General features: G+C 44.9%; 1 protein-coding gene across 2 annotated transcripts in view; it reads right to left on the bottom strand.

Moving 5' to 3' along the window:
* The window catches only part of NSMAF (neutral sphingomyelinase activation associated factor), a 56,679-nt gene extending 56,454 nt beyond the window's left edge, over window positions 1–225 (bottom strand). The window contains exon 1 of one of the 2 annotated variants that reach the window (XM_030553146.1): window positions 104–225. In XM_030553146.1, coding sequence (XP_030409006.1) covers window positions 104–156 — 53 coding nt within the window. In that variant the 5' untranslated portion in view covers window positions 157–225. The remainder of the gene's footprint in view (window positions 1–103) is intronic. The other variant, XM_030553145.1, reaches the window with a different exon arrangement.
* Window positions 226–18,690: the final 18,465 nt, after the last annotated feature.

Below are 18,690 nucleotides of genomic sequence, written 5' to 3' on the forward strand. Positions count from 1 at the left end.
TCGGGGGGGGGGGGGGGGCTGTCGGCGCCCCTGCCGCAGGAGGCCAAGCCACAGCCTCCCCCTTCGCAGCCCGGCCCAGCCGAGCCCGCGGCGCAGTCCCCACCTCTCCTTAGAGTAAAGCTGCTGCTCCTGCCGCCTCTTCCGGGTGAAAGCCATTGGGGCCGCCGGGGGCGGAGAGCGCGGAGGCGGAGAGCGCGGGGCCGGCGGCCTCCCCCTCACTGCCCGGGGCGCCCGCGCCGCCCCTGGCGCATTTATCCCGCGCCGGGCAGCGAGCGGCGGCTGACCCGCCTCGCCAGGCCCGAGTCCGGCTCCCTCCACACTGCGCCGGTGCTGGCGGCTGCCGGGGATGTGCCAGAACCCGGCCCCGTGCGGGGGACACGCCCCCGAGCAGCGGCCACTGCTGTTATTGGTTATTAACCCGGCCTGGCAGGGGGCGGCCCGAGCGGGGCTCCCAGCCCTTCCCGGTCGTGCAGAGCCGGCGCCAAAGCAGGGGCAGCGTCTCTAGCCTCCTGCCCCATAACCAAGCCCCAGTGCGGAGCCAGGATTAGCCTGGGGACACCCAGCCGGGCAGGGGTGCTGACTGTGCAATCAGCGCTGTGCGCGCTGCTCTCTGCGCACCCCTTGGGCCTCTTCCCTGCAGAGCCGATGGCAGAACTAGGCCCTAGGGACAGCTTCCTCCTGGTCTCAGTGGATCAGATCAGAGCTGTCCGGTGATTAAAAGAAATCATGATTAATTGCACTGTTACATAATAGTAGACCATTTACTTAAATATTTTGGATGTTTTCTAGATTTTCAAATGTATTGATTTCAATTAAAACACAGAATACCAAAAAGAACAGGAGTACTTGTGACACCTTAGAGACTAACAAATTTATTTCAGCATATGTTTTCTCGGAGCTTCTCTTTTTGTCCTTCCAGGCCCAAAAACATGATACAGTTCTGCGGTGACCTAGAATCCTACTTTCGACTTCTCGGACTCAATATTTCCAACACACCTCTGAACAACATACTAACCCACAGAATCCTTCCTACCAACACTGCAAAAAGAAGGACTCTTCCTGAATGTCGAAACAACAGACTGGACTTCTACATAGATTGCTTCCGTCGACGTGCGTGGGTTGAAATTGTGGAAAAGCAGCATCACTTGCCCCATAATCTCAGCTGTGCTGAGCACAATGCCATCAACAGCCTCAAGAACAACTCTGACATCATAATAAAAAAGGCTGACAAAGGAGATGCTGTCATCATGAATAAGTTGGAATATGAACATGCTATGAACAGGCTGCTAGGCAGCTCTCTAACTCCACATTCTACAGGCTATTATCCTCTGATCCCACTGAGGATTACCAAAAGAAACTACATCATCTGCTCCAGAAACTCCCTGAAAAAGCACAGGAACAGATCTGTACAGACACATGCCTAGAACCCCGACCAGGGGTATTCTATTTGCTACCCAAGATCCAAAAACCTGGAAATCCTGGATGCCCCATCATCTCAGGCATTGGCACCCCAACAGTAGGATTGTCTGGCTATGTGGAGTCTCTCCTCAGGCTCTATGCTACCAGCACTCCCAGCTATCTTTGAGACACCACTGACTTCCTGAGGAAACTACAATCCATCGATGATCTTCCAGATAACACCATCCCGGCCACTATGGATATAGAAGCCCTCTACACCAACATTCCACACAAAGATGGAAATCAGGAACAGTATCTCCGAATATGTCACGACAAACCTGGTGGCTGAACTTTATGATTTTATCTTCACCCACAACTATTTCACATTTGGGGACAATATATACCTTCAAGTCAGCGGTACTGGTATGTGTACTCGAATGGCCCCACAGTATGCCAACATCTTTATGGCTGACTTAGAACAACGCTTCCTCAGCTCTTGTCCCCTAACACCCCTACTCTACTTGCGCTACATTGATGACATCTTCATCATCTGGACCCATGGAAAAGAAGCCTTGAGGAATTCCACCATGATTTCAACAATTTCCATCCCACCATTAACCTCAGCCTAGACCAGTCCACACAAACGGTCCATTTCCTAGACACTACTGGGCTAATAAGCGATGGTCACATAAACACCACCCTATACCGGAAACCTACTGACCGCTATACTTACCTACATGCCTTCAGCTTCCATCCAGGACACAATCCATTGTCTGCAGCCAAGCTCTAAGATACAACTACATTTGTTCTAATCCCTCAGACAGAGACAAACACCTACAAGATCTCTATCAAGCATTCTTAAAACTACAGTACCCACCTGCTGAAGTGAAAAAACAGATTGAGCAGAGCCAGAAGAGTACCCAGAAGTCACCTACTACAGTGTTGTACCAATTATATTAGACCAGTAAAAACCAGCAGGATCTTATTAAAGGGGACAAGGCAAAGATGCCACATTTATTATGATAACAATTTATGACTAATATCTTAATTCACACACACACACACACATACATATACATATACATATATATATATATATATTATCAGGTGTTCTGCAGCTGCTGCATAGTTACCAGTCCTGAAGATAGCTTAAGTTCATGGCTTGAGTTTGCAGCTTGGGTTTGTAGCTTGTGGCAGGTAACTGGCCAGGAAAGCTAGGCACAAGGCTGAGCTGGATCTCTGTTGGGCAGGCACCGATGTTCTTCTATGTTGGCAGCAGAATGTTACCCAGAGTCTCTCATCTCACCCTTCTTTTTTATAGGCTTTTAGTTTGGATTCAAAGTCTATAGGTCTTGCTGTGTCACGCTGCCTCTGGGTTTAGATTGATCACCCATCAATTGCAGGCATGACTTTCAGCCTTGGATCTGGCTTTGATCTTCCTTCTGTTGTTCTGTTGTCCTTTTCTTTTTAGGGTGGATGCTTCTTACTTTGTTTAGGGCTGTTGTCTAGGTCTTCAGCCATTGGTATTTGAACTTTATCTTATCAGGACAGGCTGGGGCTGGAGGTTGATTCCATCATTCATACATACCCCATTCACACATCTAAACTAAACTAATAAGATTACAGCAGGGTTTGCAAAAATGAAGGTTGGAGGAAGCTTTTACAAAATGGAGTGAGTGTTTTAAAATGGGGTTTGAATTACAACATGGAACAGAAGTTACAGTGTAGGCAAGTGTAGTGAATGGTGAACAGAAGTTACATTAATAAAGGGAACAATTAAAAACAATTTCATTTATCAGTTCTACAACAGGACAGGCCCAACAAAGAAAATAACAGAACGCCATTAGCCATCACCTTCAGCCCCCAACTAAAACCTCTCCAGTGCATCATCAAAGATTTACAACCTATCCTGAAAGATGATCCCTCACTTTCACAGATCTTGAGAGACAGACCTGTCCTTGCTTACAGACAGCCCCCCAACCTGAAACAAATACTCACCAGCAACCACACACCATACAACAAAAACACTAACCCAAGAACCTATCCTTGCAACAAAGCCCGATGTCAACTTTGTCCACATATCTGTTCAAGTGACACCATCATAGGACCTAATCACATCAGCCACGCCATCACTGGCTCATTCACCTGCACATCTACCAATGTGATATATGTCGTCATGTGCCAGCAATGCCACTCTGCCATGTACATTGGCCAAACTGAACAGTCTCTACACAAAAGAATAAACGGACACATATCTGACATCAGGAATCATAACATTCAAAAACCAGTAGGAGAACACTTCAACCTCTCTAACCACTCAGTGACAGATGTTAAGGTGGCAATTTTGCAACAGAAAAGCTTCAAAAACAGACTCCAGTGAGAAGCTGCGGAACTTGAATTACTATGCAAACTAGATACCATAAACTTAGGTTTGAACAGAGACTGGGAATGGCTCAGTCATTACACTAATTGAATCTGTTTCCCCATGTTAAAGTATCCTTACACCTTCGCGTCAACTGTCCAAAATGGGCCATCTTGATTATCACTTCAAAAGTTTTTCTCCCCTGCTGATAATAGCTTCCCTTAATTACTTAGCCTCTTTCAGTTGGTATGGGTACTTGCACCTTTTCATGTTCTCTGTATGTATAAATATCTTCTTTACTGTATGTTCCATTCTATGCATTTGATGAAGTGGGCGGTAGCCCACGAAAGCTTATGCTCAAATAAATTTGTTAGTCTCTAAGGTGCCACAAGTACTCCTGTTCTTTTTGCTGATTACAGACTAACACGGCTGCTGCTCTGAAACCTGACAGAATACCAAGTGTACAGAGCTCACTTTATATTTATTTTTTATCACAAGTATTTGCACTGTACAAAAACAAAAGAAATGGTATTTTTCAGTTCACTTAATACAAGTATTGTAGTGCAATCTCTTTCTCATGAAAATTGAACTTACAACTGTAGAATCATGTATGAAAAAAACCTGCATTCAAAAATAAAACTGTGTAAAATTTTAGAGGCACAAGTCCACTCAGTCCTACTTCTTGTTCAGCCAGTCTTGAAGACAAGTTTGTTAACATATGTAGGAGATAATGCTGCCCACTTCTTGTTTACAATGTCACCTGAAAGTGAGAACAGGTGTTCTCATGGCATTGTGGTAGCCGGGGTTGCAAGATATTTACATGCCAGATGCACTAAAGATTCATATGTCCCTTCATACTTCAACCACCATTCCAGGAGACATGTATCCATGCTGTTGATGGGTTCTGCTCAATAACAATTCAAAGTAACACAGACTGATGCATGTTCCTTTTCATTATCTGAGTCAGATGCCACCAGCAGAAGATTGATTTTCTTTTTTGGTGGTTTGGGTTCTGTAGTTTCCACACTGGAGTGTTGCTCTTTTGAGACTTCTGAAAGCATGTTCCACACATTGTCCTTCTCAGATTTTGGAAGGCGCTTCAGATTCTTAAACCATGGGTCAAGTGCTGTAGCTATCTTTAGATTTCATAGACTTTAAGGTCAGAAGGGACCATATGATCGTCTAATCTGACCTCCTGTGCAATGCAGGCCACAGAATCTCACCCACTCACTCCTGTAACAAACCCCTATCCTATCTCTGAGACACTGAAGTCTTCAAATCATGGTTTAAAGACTTCAAGGCTCAGAGTATCCTCCAGCAAGTGACTTATGCCCCATGCTGCAGAGGAAGGAAAAAACCCTAAGGGCCTCTGCCAATCTGCCCTGGGGGAAAATTCCTTCCCAACCCCAAATATGGTGATCAGCTAAATCCTGAGCACATGGGCAAGACTCACTAGCCAGACACCCAGGAAAGAAATCTCTCTAGTAAGTCAGATCCCACCCCATCTAACATCCCATCAGAAGCCATTGGGCATATTTACCGCTAATAGTGAAAGGTCAATTAATAGCCAAAATTAGGCTATCCCATCATACCATCCCCTCCATAAACTTATCAAGCTTAGTCTTGAAGCCAGATATGTCTTTTGCCTCCACTATTTCCCTTGGAAGATTGTTCCAGAACTTCACTCCTCTGATGGTTAGAAACCTTCATCTAATTTCAAATCTAAACTTCCTAATGGCTACTTTATATACATTTGTTCTTGTGTCGACATTGGTACTGAGCTTAAATAATTCCTCCTTCTCCCTGATATTTATCCCTCTGATGTATTTACAGAGAGCAATCATCTCTCTCCTCAGCCTTCTTTTGGTTAGGCTGAACAAGCCAAGCTCTTTCAGTCTCCTTTCATAAGACAGATTTTCCATTCCTCAGATCATCCTAGTAGCCCTTCTCTGTACCTGTTCCAGTTTGAATTCATCCTTCTTAAACATGGGAGACCAGAACTGCACACACTATTCCAAATGAGGTCTCACCAGTGCCTTGTATAACAGTACTAACACCTCCTTATCTCTACTGGAAATACCTCGCCTGATGCATCCCAAGACTGCATTAGCTTTTTTCACAGCCACATGACATTGGCGACTCATAGTCATCCTGTGATCAACCAATACTCCGAGGTCCTTCTCCTCCTCTGTTACTTCCAACTGATGCGTCCCAAGCTTATAACCAGAATTCTTGTTATTAATCCCTAAATGCATGACCTTGCACTTTTCACTATTAAATTTCATCCTGTTACTTTTACTCCAGTTTACAAGGTCATCCAGATATTCCTGTATGATATCTCGGTCCTCCTCTGTATGGGCAATACCTCCCAGCCTCGTGTCATCCACAAACTTTATTAGCACATACCCACTTTTTGTGCCCAGATCAGTAATAAAAAGATTAAATGAGATTGGTCCCAAAACCAAGTCCTGAGGAATTCCACTAGAAACCTCCCTCTAGGCTGACAGTTCACCTTTCAGTATGACCCATTGTAGTCTCCTTTTTAACCAGTTCCTTATCCACCTTTCAATTTTCATATTGATTCCCATCTTTTCCAATTTAGCTAATAATTCCCCATGTGGAACCGTATCAAATGCCTTACTGAAATCGAGGTAAATTAGATCCACTGTGTTTCCCTTGTCTAAAAAGTCTGTTACCTTCTCAAAGAAGGAGCTCAGGTTGGTTTGGCACGATCTACCTTTTGTAAAACCATGTTGTATTTTGTCCCAATTATCATTGACCTCAATGTCCCAATTACCGTTGACCTCACTGTCTCTTTCAAAAATTTTTCCAAGACCTAGCATACTACAGAAGTCAAACTAACAGGCCTGTAGTTGCCCAGATCACCTTTTTTTTCCTTTCTTAAAAATAGGAACTATGTTAGCAATTCTCCAGTCATACAGTACAACCCCTGAGTTTATAGATTCAATAAAAAATTCTTGCTAATGGGCTTGCAATTTCATGTGTCAGTTCCTTTAATATTCTTGAAGATTATCTGGTCCCCCCCGATTTAGTCCCATTAAGCTGTTCGAGTTTCGCTTCTACCTCAGATATGGTAATATCTACATCCATATCCTCATTCCCATTTGTCATCCTGCCATTATCCCTAAACTCCTCATTAGCCTCATTGAAGACTGAGGCAAAGTATTTGTTTAGATATTGGGCCATGCCTAGATTATCCTTAACCTCCACTCCATCCTCAGTGTTTAGTGGTCCCACTTCTTCTTTCTTTGTTTTCTTCTTATTGATATGGCTATAGAACTTTTTATTATTGGTTTTAATTCTCTTTGCAAGGTCCAACTCTACATGGCTTTTGCCCTTTCTCACTTTATCCCTATATGTTCTGACCTCAATAAGGTAGCTTTCCTTGCTGATCCCTTCCATCTTCCACTCCTTGTAGGCTTTCTGCTTTTTCTTAATCCCCTCTCTGAGATGCCTGCTCATCCAGCTTTGTCTACAACTTCTGCCTATGAATTTTTTTTCCTTCCTTGGGATGCAGACTTTTGATAGTTTCTGCAGCCTTGGCTTGAAGTAATTCCAGGCCTTTAGATCCACAAGTTCTTTAGTCTAATCTACTTCCCTAACTAATTTCCTTAATTTTTTTAAGTTAGCCTTTTTGAAATAAAAAACCCTAGTCACAGATCTATTTTTGATCACCTAAGCCTCAGATTCCTTAAGCATCTTCCCCAGCCTGGCATAGTCTCGTTCCAGTGAGAATCTAGCCATATCATTTGTTCCCACATGAAGGACAATCAGTGGATTCTTTCCCGCTCCCGTTAGGATCCTCTTCAGCCTTACGTCCACATCCCATATCTTCGCACCCAGCAGACAGTACACCCTTCTGTTCTCTGGATCAGCTCTGGTTACAGGCCTGTCTGTTCTTCTCAGTAAGGAGTCCCCAATCACATAGACTTGCCTTTTCCTGGTGATGGTGTGATTCTCCGGTCTAGCCCCTGTTCCCTCTGGCTGGCCGCAAGTCCTCTCGATTCTTACTCTCCTTTACAATCCTCTGCAACCCATCCCATATCCTCCTGGGACTCATATTTGGTGTTATCTCCATTGACTCTTCCCCTCTTCCTATAGGACTCGCTGCTCTTCTCTTCTTCCTTGCCCTCTCACATTCAGTGACCACCTGTTGTGCCCCTTCTTCATTTTCCAACTCCGCAAACCTGTCTCTGAGCATTATTTCTCCTTCACTAGCCTGTCTTTTCCTCTAGCTGGTTCTCTTAGTCACATGCTTCCACTATCTACTGTCTTCACCAAGCAGTCTCCCCTCAGAGTTCTTTGGTCCTGCTTCCATCTGCAAGTCTGAGCTTTTCGCTTCAGCCTCATGTCTTTGCTCAATCATCTGCTCGAACTCCCTTCTAAACTCAACCGGAGTTTCCACCTGCATCTCCAATCCTCGTATCTTTTCTTCCATCATCTCTATCAGGCGGCACTTCATGCAGGTGAAACTCTTTTCAGGTACCCCCTCCAGGGTCATGTACATACTGCAGCTTCTACATTAGAAATCTCACATTGGTACCTTTGTGTTTTGTGAAATCTGCAGTGAAAGTATTCTTAAAATGACCCCATGTGCTAGGTTATCATCCAAGACTGCTTTAATATGAAATATATGTCAGAATGGGGTAAAACAGAGCAGGAGACATACAATTCTCCCTCAAGGAGTTCAGTCACAAATTTAATTAATGCATTTTTTTTTTATTGAGTGTCATCAGTATGGAAGCATGTCCTTTGGAATGGTGGCTGAAGCATGAAGGGGCATACGAATGTTTCGCATATCCGGCACATCAATACCTTGCAATGCAGGCTACAAAAGTGCCATGGAAATTCCTTGTTCTACCATTAGCTCCTGTAAATGTAAACAAACTTGTTTGTTTTAGCAATTGGCTGAACAAGAAGTAGGACTGAGTGGACTTGTAGGATTTGAAGTTTTACATTGTTTTGATTTTGAGTGCAGTTATGGAACAAAAAATCTACATTTGTAAATTGCACTTTCACAACAAAGAGACTGCACTACCATAGTTATATGAGGTGAACTGAAAAATACTATTTCATTTGTTTATCATTTTTACAGTGCAAATATTTATAATAATAATATACATTTTGATTTCAATTACAACACACAATACAATATATATTAAAATGTAGAAAAACACCCAAAACATTTAATAAATTTCAATAGGTATTCTATTGTTTAGCTGAGCAATTAAAACTGTGATTAATTTCTATTAATTTTTAATTGCAATTAATGTTTTTGAGTTAATCGTATGAATTAACTGTGATTAATTGACAGCCCTAGATCAGATTCATCCCAGATTGTAACTCCATGGCCATGTAATTACACCCAGGAAGAACCTGACCTAACAACTTAAGGATCTTTTAGGAAAGGTGATTTTGAAAAAGTGAAGAGTTAGAATACAAGTAGCCCTATCTTATTAATTAACTCACTTGGATATTTGTTCATTAACTGGCCTTTTATTCATCTTTCTTATAACCATAAATGTTTTGAACTAAAAAAGTAATTCCTGATTTATTTAATGTAGGTAAAACATAAAGTGCAAATGTAGTATCTTCCATGTATAATTATTTTTACTTTATTTTATTCCAGTGATACCCACAATGTGCCCGGGGCTGCCCACACATTCAGGAGACAGTTCCTACACCACGGGATTCCAAATCTAAGAAAAGTAACATATAAGGGAGACAAACATCCAATCTTACAAGTATTTTTACCCCTAACTATTTTTAGTTCAGATGGCCCCCATCACCACAGTGTCTGAGCACCTCACAACCGACACTATATTTAGTTTAACAATATCCCTGTGGCAGGGCCAGATTAACTTTTTGTGGGCCCAGCACCAAACATATTTGTGGGCCCCCATTGGGGAAATAGGGCATGTGATGGGGGCTGTCTGCAGAGTGAAGGGCAGCACAGCGGGAGTGGCAGCCCAGCAAAAGGGCACTGTTTACAAATCCACAACTGCTAGATGCACACTGGCCTGCCCAGCCCTGCACTGCCAGTGTGCCCCTTCCACACTGCCCCCATGCCCAGTGTCCTGCCCTTATGCCAAGCACCCCCTAATCCTGAGACTCCCCCACAGATCCCTACGCCCAGTGCCCCTCACTCAGAGACCTCCCCCACAGATCCCCATGCCCAATGCCCCCAGACCTGCTACGCATAGCACCCCCAGCCCAGAGACCCTCCCGCTGACCTCCTACCACAACTACACAGCACCCTGCACACCATACTCCCTGCCCAGCTCTCTCACCCACAGATTCCCTACTGTCCAGCACCCCCTTCACCATCACAGCTGTACAGTGCCCCATATTTCTCAGGGAATTCTGCATCAAATTCTGTGCATAATATTTTTAAATTGTGCGATTTTTTTATTTTGTGCAATAAATAAATGTGAAAGCTCCACCATGGCAGTGGGGAGCACAGGCCACTGGCTGCAGGGAGGTGGGAGAATACCCTGCAGCCTCCCCTGCCCATCTGGGACAGGGACTTGGCAGTGAGGCTCAACCTGATCCTGACACAGCACAAGGGCCAGGTTTGCCACGGAAAATACCTGGGTCCCTGCCCCTTTTGCGCCAGGCACACAAGATGTGGGCAAGGAGGCTCAGTGTGGCAGCAGGATTCAAGTGCAGAGGGATTTAGTGTAGGGGGATCCAGACGGGGGTAAGAGGGTTCTGTGTGGGGAAGTCTGGGTGCAGGCAGCTCAATGGGGGATCTGGATGCACAGGGAGGTTCCAGGTGCAGAGGCAATGGGAGCCCGCAGGGGGGACCAAGTGAAAGTGGTTGGAGCTCAGCAGGGTAGGGGGCGGTATCTGGGTGCAGGTGAGATGGGATTCATTTGATGGGGGTCCAGGTGTAGGTGGTTGAGGCTCAGTGGGGTGGGTGTCGGGCGGGGCTCATTGAGGTGGTACAGATGCAGGTGAGATGGGGCTTGTCAAGGTGAGGTTTTGATGGGCCTGCTTAACAGGAGAGCCCCAGCTGCTGCCAAGGGGATCCGTATGCTGGGCCCAGGGCCGCCCACAACATTTTGGCACCTGAGGCGGGGAGCTCAAATGACGCCCCCATGTCCCCTCACTTGGACCAAAACTTGGAAAGGTCTCAATTCTGCCTTCTTCCTGTTCTACTCCTCTCATGGTACAGCTCTGCTACCTAGCCCAATAAAGGAGAACTAACAACTTAAAATGCCTTGTTCAACAATTTTAAGTAACACTTAACTTTCAAATGCCTGAACAGCAAATTAACTTTTCTTGTCTGCACAGTAAACACTGGGATTTTTATCTGTTTGAATAATCGAAGTGGTGCTTTCCATGCCTTCTCGGTTGCAAAGATTTGAACTGCTTCCTGAAGGTCCACAGTCTGGGTCAGCTCATGATCTATTGAGATGGTTACAAGGCTGACCAGCCTCTCCTATGTCATTGTGGAGCATAGATGTGTTTTTATTAACATCAGCTGGGAGAAGTCGCATTCTCCACTGGCAACTGTTTCAGGAAGTGTTAGTAGTATGCACAGAGCACCAAAAGCATTTGGAAAGAGAACCGTCATCTTATTTGTGCATATATATGCTGAACAGCCTTTGGAGTTGATCCTGCCGAAATGTATCTTGAAAGGGCTTTCTGATCACCTAAATCACTCGCATCAATATCATGCATGTCATCATGTGTCAACACTCTCTAGTGCCCTGCATTGCTGGTGTAGGTCTTCTGGTATAGTGAGGAGTTTGGGAATATCATACAACATCCCAAATATACCACTGTGTTCCTTGAACTGCATGAAACGTTCTTCAACTGATTGTATTGCACAATCTAGCACCTGGTTAAAGAATTCAACTTTTAATTGTTGTTTGGGGTCTCTTATGGTATTATCCCGTGCTTTGTAATCAAAATGTCTTCTTCTTTGGTGACTCTCGTATTCTTGAATGGGTAGGAAAATAGCTTCAGTGTGAAGTTCGTCTGCCAACTTCTGTGCACTCTTCAGAATGTTTTGAAATCCCTCATCTGACCGGTAAGACTGTAGGTATGACTTTGCTTTGTCCAGTTGTTCCATTGCTCCAGATATATCAAGGTCAACACCTCAGAGTCTCTTGCTTACAACATTTATTTCAAACAGTATGTCATGCCACAACACTAAGGGTATGTCTACACTACGGGATTATTCTGATTTTACAGAAACCAATTTTTGGAAACAGATTGTATAAAGTCAAGTGCACGCAGCCACACTAAGCACATTAATTCGGCGGTGTGCGTCCATGTACCAAGGCTAGCGTCGATTTCTGGAGCTTTGCACTGTGGGTAGCTATCCCATAGGTATCCCATAGTTCCTGCAGTCTCCCCCGCCCATTGGAATTCTGGGTTGAGATCCAAGTGCCTGATGTGGCAATTGTCGCTGGTGGTTCTGGGTACATCCTCCCCCTCCCTCCGTGAAAGCAACGTCAGACAACCGTTTCACGCCTTTTTTCTTGGGTGAACTGTGCAGACGCCATACCACAGCAAGCATGGAGCCCGCTCACCTCAAGACCGCAGTCATGAACACTGTAAACACCTCGCGCATTATCGTGCAGTTTATGCTGAACCAGGACCTGGAAAACCAGGCAAGGATGAGGCGTCTACAGCAGCACAGTGACGAGAGTGATGAAGACATGGACACAGAATTCTCTCAAATTGCGGGCCCCGGTGCTTTGGAGATCATGCTGTTAATAGGGCAGGTTCTAGCCATGGAACGCCAATTTTGGGCCCAGGAAACAAACACAGACTGGTGGGACGGCATAGTGTTGCAGGTGTGGGACGATTCCCAGTGGCTGCGAAACTTTCACATGCATAAGGGTACTTTCATGGAACTTTGTGACTTGCTTTCCCCTGCCCTGAAGACCCAGAATACCAAGATGAGAGCAGCCCTCACAGTTCACAGACGAGTGGCTATAGCCCTGTGGAAGCTTGCAACACCAGACAGCTATCAGTCAGTCGGGAATCAATTTGGAGTGGACAATCACTGAACTGCTGCTACCAAAGGTAGTGACTCTGGGAAATGTGCAGGTCATAGTGGATGGCTTTGCTGCAATGGGATTCCCTAACTGTGGTGGGGTGATAGATGGAAACCATATCCCTATCTTGGCACCGGAGCACCAGGGCAGCCAGTATATAAACCGCAAGGGATACTTTTCAATGGTGCTGCAAGCACTGGTGGATTGCAAGGGACGTTTCACCAACTTCAACGTGGGATGGCCGGGAAGGGTTCATGATGTTCGCGTCTTCAGGAACACTACTCTGTTTAAACAGCTGCAGCAAGAGATTTACTTCCCAAACCAGAAAATAACAGCTGAGGATGTTGAAATGCCTATAGTTATCCTTGGGGACCCAGCCTACCCCTTAATGCCATGGCTCATGAAGCCATACACAGGCAGCCTGGAAAGTAGTCAGGAGCTGTTCTACTATAGGCTGAGCAAGTGCAGAATGGTGGTAGAATGTGCATTTGGATGTTTAAAGGGTCGCTGGTGCACTTTACTGACTTGCTCAGACCTCAGCCAAACCAATATACCCATTGTTATTGCTGCTTGCTGTTTGCTCCACAATCTCTGTGAGAGTAAGGGGGAGACATTTATGGTGGTGTGGAAGGCTGAGGCAAATCGCCTGGCCGCTGATTACGTGCACTCAGACACCAGGGCGATTAGAAGAGCACACTAGGAAGTGCTGCGCATCAGAGAAGCTTTGAAAACCAGTTTCATGACTGGCCAGGCTAAGGTGTGAAAGATCTGTTTGTTTCTCCTTGATGAAAACTCACCCCCTTGATTGACTCATTCCCTGTAAGCAACCCACCCTCCCCCTTCGATCACGGCTTGCTTTCTAAAGAAATAAAATCACTATTGTTTAAAAATCACTTATTCTTTATTAATTGATTATAAAAAGAGAGAGAGAACTGAAAAGGTAGCCCGGGTGGGATTTAGGAGGAGGATAGGAGGAAAGGAAAAGGCCACTTCAAAAGTTCAAAATAATGACAGCCTTTTGCTTGGGCTGTCCACTGGTGTGGAGTGGGCGGGTGCACGGAGCCTCCCCTCCCCCCGGTGTTTTTACACATCTGGGTGAGGACACTATGGAACATGGTGAGGGGGGAGAGTGGTTATACAGGGGCTGTAGTGGTACTCTGTTATCCTGCTGCCATTCCTGAAGCTCCACCAGATGCCGGAGCATGTCAGTTTGATCACGCGAAAGCCCCAGCATTGCATCATGCCTCCTCTGATCTTCCTGCCACCACTTCTCATCTCAGGTGTCTCTCCTCTCCTCACGTTGGTCCCTCCTGTCATCACATTGGTCCCTCCTGTCCTCACGTTCACTAGCATCTTTCCTGTACTTTGATACTGCGTCCTTCCACTCATTCAGATGAGCTCTTTCACTGCGGGTCGATTCCATGATTTCCGAGAACATTTCGTCTCACGTCCTTTTTTTCCGTCACCTTATCTGAGATAGCCTTCAGGACAGAGGAGGGAGGCTTGAAAAATTTGCAGCTGCGGGAGGGAGGGAAAAAAAGGGAGAGAAATATTTAAAAAGATACATTTTACAGAACAATGCTTATACTCTTTCACGTGAACAACACTATTGACATTACATAGCACGTGATTTCAGTACAAGGTTGCATTTTGCATCTTAATATTGAGTTCCTGTGGCTTTGATGTTAGAGATCACAGACGCAGGTCCGGGCAGCAGAATTCGGCTTGCATGCAGCCATGGTAAGCCATTGTCTTTCGGCTTCTGCAGCCTTCATAAAAGCAGCGCCCTCCTTTCCCACATACCAAGCAAAGCCCTTTGAGTGCTTCTGCTTTCCTGTTAATGTGCAGCAGCAGAAACCAAACCAGCCCTCCCTCATCCAATTCTCTGAGATGATGGCTTTATCCCTCCCCCCACTGCATGGCTGGTATCAGAGAAGATCCCTGCTAGCCAAATGCAAAAATCTCAGTGCCAATCCCTGCCTCCCCTTCCCTCCCCCCCTCGGCTTGACTAACTGCAAGGAAGGATTTCTTTTCAGCCCAGACAAACAGCCCAGTAGGAACGGCCACCTCTGTCCCCTTAATTAAATTCCCATATTTCAACCAGGTTACCATGAATGATAACACTCTCCTGAGGATAACACAGCGAGATAAAGAACGGATGTTGCTTGAATGCCAGCAAACACCGGGACCAGATTACTTGCTACTAGCATGGCGTGGTCAAGTGTCCTACCATGGAGTACGGAATAAGACTGCACTGCCCAGAAACCTTCTGGAAAGGCTTTTGGAGTACCTTCAGGAGAACTTCATGGAGATGTCCCTGAAGGATTTCCGCTCCATTCCCAAACACGTTAACAGACTTTTCCAGTAGCTGTACTGGCAGCAAATGCATCCCAAGTCCTCAGGGCAAATTAATCATTAAAAAAGCTTGCTTTTAAACCATGTTTTATATTTACAAAGGTACACTCACCAAAGGTCCCTTCCATGGTTTCATGGTCTTGGATAATGCATTGGGAGGGTTGGGAGGGTACTTCAGTCAGGCTGAGAAAAAGATCTTGGCTGTTGGGGAGAACAGAGTGCTGTGTGCTCTCTGCAAGCTCGTTCTCCTCCTCATCTTTCCCATCCACAGAATCCTCAGCCATGGCTGAGATTACCACCTCCTCAGAATCCACGGTCAGGAGTGGGGTAGTGGTGGCGGACCCCCCCTAGAATTGCATGCAGCTCAGTGTAGAAGTGGCATGTCTGCAGCTCTGCCCCGAACCTTCTGTTTGCTTCTTTGGTTTTCTGGTAGGCTTGTCTGAGCTCCTTAACTTTCACGCAGCACTGTAGTGAGACCCTACTGTGGCCTCTCTCCATCATGCCCTTGGAGATTTTTTTCAAATGTTTTGGAATTTCGTCTTTGGCATTCTCGGACTGCATGGTTACCTGTGCTGAGGAGCTCTGAGTGGTCACCTGTGCTCTCCACGCTGGGCAAACAGGAAATGAAATTCAAAAGTTTGCGGGGCTTTTCCTGTCTACCTGGCCAGTGCATCCGAGTTCAGATTGCTGTCCAGAGCGGTCACAGTGGTGCACTGTGGGATAGCTCCCAGAGGCCAATACCATCGAATTGCGGTCAGACTAACCCTAATTCGAAATGGCAATGTCGATTTCGGCGCTACTCCCCTCGTTGGGGAGGAGTACAGAAATCAATTTTAAGAGCCCTTTATGTCGAAGTAAATGGCTTCATTGTGTGTACGTGTGCAGAGTTAATTCGATTTAACGCTGCTAAATTCAAACTAAACTTGTAGTGTAGACCAGGCCAAAGTAAAGGCCAAATCCAATTCACCTAATTCACTCTATTCACATATTTAAAGTGAGTAGGATTTGATCATGAAGTTCTATTGATTTTATTATACAGAGAAGCATTCAGCAATCAATAAATAAACTCTAGAATGCTCTACTCCTTCCTCAGTATAACTAGCAACTCTTCTTCACCAGCATGTTAATGTATATCGAAACCAAGGGCCAGGTTCTCAGCTCCACGTCGCTTTGTTCTGCTCAGGGAGTATAAAGTGGCTATGTAAAGCAGTCATAGCTGGCTGTATGCAATTCAGTCTATCACACCACACAGAGGGTATTTCAGGGGCAGAGCACATAGTGGCCATGCAGTTCTCAGACAGTGCAGCAATCTTTTTGGGACTGCTACAGTGAGCGCAATTTGGAATAGTTAGGCTTAGGCTAATCTCATATGCTGCTCTGAATTATACTTTGTCTACTGCTGGTCAGGGGTAAAACTGAGGGTGGTATTTGGGCTTAGGACACCTTTTCTTGCCCCTAAAGACTGACCCCTAAATTCATCCCTAATGTAACTCTGTTAATTTCCGTGAAGATGCTCCAGATATGTTTTTGCTTCTAATGTTTTAGTTATCTGAAGGTTTTAGCTCTCTGAATGGGATAGGTGAATTATTACATGATCACATTATGATTTCTCTGACAGTACAGGAACATTAGCTTTTGGGGACAGGGTTTCTCTTTTCATATATGGTTATACAGCTTCTAGCACAATGAGGTCCCAGTTTTGATTAGGACCGTTGAGCACTTCCATAGTATATACGAAAATAAATAAGGGTGATAATGATGAGACAATATACTAGAATTGGAATATCAATAGACGAGAGCCTGACCTGTTCAGAACAAACAAAATGGTGCAAGGGATTGAAAGCTCTTCGATTTCTCTCTCTTTTTCTTTCTATCTGTATCTGTCACCATAGTAGCTGAATGATTTCCAAAAGTTCAAAAGAAGCAACAATGTATTTGCCTGTTGCTCTTACCTGTAGGATAAGCCATCTGATTTGTTTTGTCAGGCTTTAGCTGAGCCCTTTAAAAAATTTCAGCTAAGAATCTTTTGTAATGCTTCTAAGTTTTTCCATGGACAAACATCTCATGATATGTTAACCCATTTATTTACTGGAGACTTCTACTCTGAATTCACCACCACCCTGACTGCTAAGAGAAGCTGGTGCTAGAGCAGAGGTCTTCAAACTTTACCTCTCGCGCCCCCCGCTTACTAGTAATAAAATGTGTTCACGCCCCACCTCTTCCAGGCCAGGAGCAGAGTTGCAGCCAGGAGCGGGGGCTGGGGGCCGAACCGGAGCCATAACTGGAGCTGGAGGCTGAGTGGGGCTAGGTGGCACTGCTTCTCCCCTTGTGGGGGCTGGCCCAGACCCTGCTGTGCTCCCTGGCTGTTCCTCCATGCCCCACAGTTTGGGCACTACTGTGCTAGAGGATGAGAGGGATTTCTATTTATGTCACCATCACAGTTCAGTAAAGTAGATTCATGAGTAAGATTACTTTTCACAGAAACAGTTAGCTATGGAACATTTCCCCATATGTGATCGAAATCACTTTTTTTTTAATAGCTTCTCTTGCATGAATCAGAACCTGATTCACCAAGGTAATACGTTCTACACAAAATCTGATTTTGTGTGATTTAGTAGACTGAAAACGGATGCCCTAATGGGTATAGTTATGAACACTAGACCAGAATTCTTTTTGATCTGGAAAATTGTGTACCTTCTGTCCCCATCAGTATTGTTATCTTCTATTTTTCAACAGTTCTAGAAAGTAACAATTAGTACAATTCAGATTTTGTCCTTTTTGTATTCATAGTGTTTTTATAAAACAGGAATTGTTTCAGGAAATATGTGTAGTTGAGACACTAAAGGAAGAGTGCTTCAAAGAGAAAAGGCCCCTAACTCTAGTCTATACTAATAACAACTGATAGGTTAGGAGAAGAGAGGAAGAAGCAGTCTTCTGCATTTTAAACTGATACTGATTTTTATCCTAGCAGAGAGATGCAATTCTGGTTCCTCGTGTGTTTGGAAAATTTTCCAAGACGACCTTAGGGTTTCTGCCCTGGATCCATAAGTGTTGGATCATTTTTAAAGCATCAAGCTTAACATCCCCACTTGGTATGATCTGAAAGAGAAGTACTCTGTTTGAGATTGCTGCCTTATTATAATAAACCTGACTTCAGTGGCTTTATGTTCAAAGAGCTGAAACAGTACAATGTGTGAGAATCTACTCAGAACTGCACCATTCAGCAATATGCAGGAAATCAATTAAGCGACTCCTCATACTATATTCAAGTAATTAAAACATGCAAAAAATTCCTAAGAGGAAAAAGCCGTTAATAAAGGGACATGCTCACCAACAGCAGTGCGGAAGTAAGGGTGGCAATACCATACCATGCTACCCTTACTCCTGCACTGCTGCCTTCAGAGCTGTGCGGCCAGAGAGTGGCAGCTGCTGACTGAGGGCCCAGCATACCATCCTTCATTCTGCGCTGCTGCTGGTGAAGGCTCTGCTTTCAGAGCTGGGCTTCCGGCCAACAGCTGCCACTCTCCAGCTTTCCTGCCA

The sequence above is a fragment of the Gopherus evgoodei genome, chromosome 2 (assembly GCF_007399415.2).
Source record: "Gopherus evgoodei ecotype Sinaloan lineage chromosome 2, rGopEvg1_v1.p, whole genome shotgun sequence".
NCBI classification, from domain to species: Eukaryota; Metazoa; Chordata; order Testudines; family Testudinidae; genus Gopherus; species Gopherus evgoodei.